At 38.8% G+C, this 6,382-nt stretch overlaps 1 protein-coding gene across 1 annotated transcript; it reads right to left on the bottom strand.

Moving 5' to 3' along the window:
- Nucleotides 1–282: 282 nt before the first annotated feature.
- LOC118343680 (la-related protein 1C-like) lies at nucleotides 283–5,993 on the bottom strand. Its single transcript, XM_035693364.1, has 6 exons — nucleotides 5,317–5,993; nucleotides 4,258–4,783; nucleotides 4,003–4,159; nucleotides 3,788–3,878; nucleotides 982–1,053; nucleotides 283–842 (listed from the first exon to the last, which is right to left on the bottom strand). Exons 1-6 carry the CDS (start codon nucleotides 5,728–5,730, stop codon nucleotides 558–560), a joined length of 1,545 nt encoding a protein of 514 aa, XP_035549257.1. The 5' UTR covers nucleotides 5,731–5,993; the 3' UTR covers nucleotides 283–557.
- Between the last annotated feature and the right edge of the window lie 389 nt (nucleotides 5,994–6,382).

Below are 6,382 nucleotides of genomic sequence, written 5' to 3'. Positions count from 1 at the left end.
CCAGCAAAACCCACCTAACTCCTTTCCCCTCCCGATAGGCAGACGTAAATCCACCAAGCAGTTCCATCACTCTCAGAGTCGTATGTAAAACCTCCTGAAAGTGGGAGGTGATCTGACCCCCAAAAGATACAAAAAAAAAAACCAGCTGAGGGGCAGAGCAATGGGAGATGAAATCAAAACTCCCATCCAAAAACACCGATCGACCCACCATAAGAAAACAAATGGAGTTAAATGCAAAACCATCCACAAAAACCATACCTGCATTCCCCAATGAAAACCAGCTTTGAGTCATGAATTTTTTTTTTTTTTTTTTTTCTGCTTTAATCTTTCTGTTCTATAGTACGTTCTCATTTTTCCTTCTTAATAATGTCTTTAATGTGATTACGAGATATGTTTTATCGTACCACGGCAAGACCACTATCTTCAAGAAAATGCAAGATCTTCACCATTGTCATCTCCCCCCCAACCCCCCATTCTTTTCTTCTGAAATTAGTTCTTTTAAAAAAATGTGCAAACTCGCACATCTCTTTCTCTAATTTCTTGCTGAAATAGAGTGATCAGAACTGGCTTTGATCTGTTTTCCTTCCGCCTGACAGCTGCGACGGGCTGCTCAAGTCCTCAGATGGTAACTCATTCTCAAGTGCTGCTCCATGAGGATCAGCTTGGCCCCCAGTAGTGTGGTGGTTAGTAGTCCTCTCCTCCAGTGCCATGCTTTGGACACGAGCTTCCAGCAAATCATAACTGGGCTGTCCAAAGATCTGTTGGCCTGAAGCATTAGGAAAATGAACTGACGGTGATATTATCCATCTCATCCAATCATTGCGCCTTCTTATTTTGTCACCCTAGAAGACGAGCAAAATGGGGTTATAATTAGAGAAGTTAGAAGATTTGCTACAGAACAAAAAGGTCATCATAGCAGGATTATTAAAAATTGCAAAAGGCAACAACATTGGGTGATTAAACCCACTATATAAAGTATACCTGCACTTCCAGAATACTAGAAGTTCGCACAGAATCCAGTATAAACTGTATATTGTCTGACAAAAGCACAACCTGATAGAAAGCACAAAGAAATATTTTTTCAATAAGTAAATATACGTTTAATTGAAAGCTGTGGTATTTTACTTATAAAAAAAAAAAAAATGCCAGATGTGGTAATAGGAAGCCCACAGAAGTATATCATCTTCGCACCAATAGATGGAAAAAAATTGATCTGGCACCAGTACAACACTAGGACTTGGCCATTTTAAGATAGAAAAATTCTCTTCAGCTTGGAAAGGGAAAATACCAAAAAAAAAAGCATGCTATATCTGAAAGACAAATAGAGAGACAATAATAAATCAGAACAGGACAGCACAAAGAATAGCTAGACTTGAATTACATAGTCCTGTAGCATCAGTGATGGCATTAGAAACACACCAGCGGTGACTCCCAAGGATACATAAGACATAGACATCAAGTACAAAGATATGACTTTTTTTTTTATAAGTATATATGTGATACCCCATATGATAAGGATAAGAGTAGGTGGTGTATGGGATCCCACATTGCTTGGGAATGAGAAGTTCTTGCTCTTTATAAGGTTCTAATGGAACTCCAACTGCATAATTGACAAGTCCTTTTGGAGTATAAGCCATGTGATTTGGGTCTTCTATTGGGGCGTTACAAATGGTATCAAAACCTATCTCAACCAGAAATGTGGGATTTGAACCTTGCCACCTACAACGGACAGGCCCGATGAGGATGTCGGGAATTTAAGGGGAGTAGATTGTGATACCCCATATGATAAGGATAAGAGTAGGTGGTGTATGGAATCCCACGTTGCTTGGGAAAGAGAAGTTCTGCTCTTTATAAGGTTCCAATGGGACTCCAATTGCATCATTGACTAGTCCTAATACCTCATCATCCCAAGCTCCTACTCATGGGCCCCCCGTACAGTTATCCCCTTGAATGCATTAATTAAGAATAGGCATACACTACACCTGATCTTGGCCAAAAGGCCAACAAAGCTAGGGAGAAAAAGACAGGTGAACTGTAAACCTTCAAAGATGGGCCAACAAAACTTTGAATTAGTTTTGCTGATCTAAGGTGTTTTGAAATCAAACCAACTCAATTTCCTATAAGGATTGAAAATTCATCCATTTATGAGCAAAACCAAGGACTAATACAGCAGCAGGTCATACAAGTAGGATAGCATCACACCCAATCTTCATAGCTGCTATCTGATAATTGGGTTGATCCAAATTGGCGGTTACTAGAAACAAAATGCAAGTTTAAAGAACAAATACTGGATGCATCACTGAATGAACCAAAAAAAATAAAGAAAAAGCAATTCAGAGGCTTTTAACATCTGATTTTTTTTTATACATAATTGAAGAATTTATTAGAAAACATGAAGGCGCACACACACGCACATGCACATGCATACATATATATACTTATTGTAGCTGCTCTTTATGAACTTGTCGAACTCCAAGACGATTTGCCCTGCCAGGAATAGTAAGAAAACGCCAATAGATCCCTTACATGATAGTTCAACTCCAGGGGAAGAGAACATGAAAGTTCCTAATCATTGCAAAGTTAGTGCATTCAAAATTAACCTGCCCAGGCCAAATTCCCCCATTGTGAATGGCAAGAGGGAGATTTTAAAACTAAGAATTCGATAATTTAAGCACAACCTACAAGTTCATCCAGGCTGTCATTTGATTGTCAAATCCTAATCAAATGTAAAGTAACCATGGTAGAAGCCCATGCCAGTCATGCCTCAATATTTCAATTGTACGCAATCTAGTCAAAAGAAGCCCAAGTTGCAGAGATAGATGACACATAATTGATTAAGGATGCAATATTGGAGATATGGTTGGCATATCTGCGGCAACAATGAGTAACTTCACCAGTAAGTAGTGGGAAAAATTTAAAAAAAAAGGAGGTCCGTGAAATTTAAAGCAAGGTGGCCTATGGTGTAATAGCTTATTTGGGATTGAGTCCAAAAGTGATGAAAGGTTTGCTTAGAAACTCCAAGTAATACAATTTCCTGTGTTGAGTAAAATTCCCATTTAATAGAACATTATTTTGCCTATAACTCAAAATAAGTATAATATCTTGAATTTGATATAAAACGTGAGACTACATATATTCAGAATGATGTAGTGAAACATCATATAAAAGAAAAAGTAATGATGAGATGATGAGATATCAAGACACAGGAGCACAACAATTTCTATGGAAAAACTAATATCAGACTAAAGAGGATGAAAGCACAAAGGGACAATCTAAAACAGACGAAAGAGGAAGAAAGCACAGAAGAATGATCTAAAAAAAGGTCTACACAAATCAAAAGTGTCGTCACAATTCAACAATGTACCAAATACATTCTAATGGATGTTATCCAAAAGTAAGTGTTGAATCTTAATTTCAAAAATTTACGATTACAGTTTCTGATAGGATGACACTAAAAAAATTATTGAGTTAAAATAAAAAATATATATATAACTTGATGCTAATAAGATCATCGCAACTAAAAAGATACCAGATGTGATATTTCATGAAGTGCATTATATTCCATGTTACCCAAAATCATCAATTGACATCAGTTGCACCATTCAATGCTACCTCAAGTGTGAAACTACTTCCAAGATTGTTGATTTGCATGTCCGATGTGCATAAAAGTTGAAAAGTTAGATAATATTAAAAAAAGAAAAAACTAATTATAAACAACTATAAATAAACACAACACCAGATCACCATCACATGAGCAAAGCCATTCAAGTATTCCCAAACAACTCACTTGTTTGAAGCGTGCTATCAATGTAATAGGAACCCAGCCCTGATCATCCATGTTCTGCCGCAAGTATGTATCTTTAATCAAATTCTCACCACTGCAATAATCGAATATGAGGTGCAATCATACTAAAATAATTATATTCAAATAAGTTGATGATGATGAGAATAAACACAAGTTAACTAGCTGCATTGCCTACCAGGCAAAACACAAAATAATACCTGAAATAATATTCTATCTGCTTCACTATCTTAGCAGGCAAATGAGGGTCCGCAGGAGGATAATAGAATGGATGAGGCAGCATTGGTGGAACAAAAGGCATGCCTCTGAGTGAGTCAGGAGGTGGAGCTGCAACATATACCATTGGAGGCGGCAGTTCTGAAAGCAGAGGCCTTAGAACAAGCCAACAGAAAAAAACAAAAACAAAAACACAAAAAAAAAAAAAAGCATATATCTTTAATATTGATACAGCTTACCAGGGAAACCAATGGGACTAGCAAAAGGCCGCACAGGTGGTGGGGGAATAAATGGGGTGGAACTCAGAGGCGGTGGTGGTGGAGGCCTAATAAACCTAGGAGCACCTCTCTGTGGTTGCATGTGGTTGTCCCTACCAGAAAAGTTCCTATGAGCATTCCAATCTTGATTTCCACGGCTGCCTCCATAATTGTGATGGTGAGAACCATCTCCACGTGGATGTGAGCCACCATTGCGGTTCCTAAATGAGTTACGATGCGGTGGATGATCATTACCACCATGGGATTGTGATGCAAACCCACTTCTTTGTGTGTGATCCTTAGGTGAAGGGTTATTTGGACCCATTTCAACCACTGCACCTGGTGGTGCTAGCTGCTGCTGAGGGAGGCCACCATTAGAGGATGTGCTTGCATTATTACGCCTCATGGATCTCTGGCGCGTGGTTATGCTATGGTTTGATGTTGGATTAGGATTCGCATTATTACCGACTTGTTTATGTGAAGAGGAAGAAGATGTTGTTCCAGTCCCCTACAGTAAACACAATAGTACAATCTAAATGTACGCATACAGCTAGGAAAAAGCTCATTAACCCATAAACACGAGATACTTGGGATTACAACGGCAGCAAATTCACTCTCAATTCAGTTGCTTAAAAAGGGATGACACTAATAGAAAATCGATTCAGCTTTAACCTTTGTCTTCTTCTAGTTTCCAGATTTTACAAAAAGTTATGCCCAAGTAGGCAGCACATAACCATTATTATGATCACAATGATAAAGCAAATTGAAAATATACAAGCCATATGTGTGAGCAATCCAGAATCGCTGATATTCAAAACTTTTGTTACTTTATTTTTTTCTTTATCTCTGAGTCTTCTCTATTTCCTACAATCTTCAAAATCATTTATGTTTCGCAAAAGATGATAATCTGAACACTCAAACTAAGGTCGTTTAGACCAGACTGATTGGAGCTTCAAAATTAAGAAATCAAATAATCAGGAATTGTCAGCTAGCCAAGAATAAAAGAGAGTGAGAACTGCTAACAAATTCAAGGAACCAAACCTGTAATACGGCGACAGGTGATCCGATATCGGACAAGGCTTTCAACGATTCGGAAGACGGTTTCGGCGAAGCCCGAGTGGACTCCGATAAAGCGGGCCAAGAGACCGCACCCATGACCGGACCAACCTCCGCGACTGGCCCATTCGACGGCTTGTTCCAGGCCTGCCTCTTCCCCGCATTGCCATTCGGTCCACTCTCCGACCCCTCCCACATCGATTCCTCCACCGTCACCGACGGGACAGCCGGATCAATCGCAGGCGTCGATGAAGAAGACATCACGTGCGTCGTCGTACTCGAGGGTGAAGAAGGAGCAGCGACGATCGGCTCAGATTCGCCCCGGACAATTTGCGTCCACGGAGGCGTCGGCGACGACGACGACGCGGGATTGCCGTTAGCACTACTACTCGTAGCCATGAATTAAATATAGAAAAAAAAATAAACAAATAAAAAGTAGGGTTTAGGAAGGTGTGACTGTGGGAGTCGACGAGTTGATCGACAAGGAATGATGGTGGCAAAACGGGAATAAATTAATAAAAAATATTCCCAAAAGCTTGAGAGATAGAGAGAGAATTGAAGAGGCAGCGGGTGCGGGGTGTTTGTTTTCTCAAAAGCTCTGCAATGTCGATTGCCGAAATCTGTGGAAACCCTCTTTCTTTCTTCCTCACACTACCCAAACCCGAACCAGAATTTATTTCCTCAACTTATATATATACATATAATATATATATATATATATTTTGGTCTCCTTTTACAAATAGAATTATACTTTAATATATATATATATATATAGAATAAATATAGATAGAAGTTACTATTAGAAGTATCTATTTTGCATACATGATGTGTCATCATCTAGATCACACATCTCTTCAAGTGAATGTTAGAAACAATCAACTAGAAGCAACCACGCAGTGAGTGCAAAGTGTGAACTGCTATAGTGGCTTCTCTCTAGCATTACTCACTTGGAAAGATGTGTGGTCTAGATGATACGACATCATGTATGCAAAATGAATATTCCCAATAGTGACTTCTATATATATTTATTTATATATATATATTAAAAGAT

The sequence above is a fragment of the Juglans regia genome, chromosome 8 (genome assembly GCF_001411555.2).
Source record: "Juglans regia cultivar Chandler chromosome 8, Walnut 2.0, whole genome shotgun sequence".
NCBI lineage: Eukaryota > Viridiplantae > Streptophyta > Magnoliopsida > Fagales > Juglandaceae > Juglans > Juglans regia.
This window is presented reverse-complemented; position numbering and strand designations above follow the sequence as displayed.

What these genes read in the sequence shown, in the direction of transcription:
- LOC118343680 (XM_035693364.1), bottom strand. Translation starts at nt 5,730, where the DNA reads ATGGCTACGAGTAGTAGTGCTAACGGCAATCCCGCGTCGTCGTCGTCG. An exon ending in TAGTCCCATTGGTTTCCCTG is followed by an intron (nt 4,160 to 4,257) that starts GTAAGCTGTATC and finishes CTCTGCTTTCAG; the next exon opens with AACTGCCGCCTCCAATGGTA. An exon ending in CTAGTATTCTGGAAGTGCAG is followed by an intron (nt 843 to 981) that starts GTATACTTTATA and finishes CTCGTCTTCTAG; the next exon opens with GGTGACAAAATAAGAAGGCG.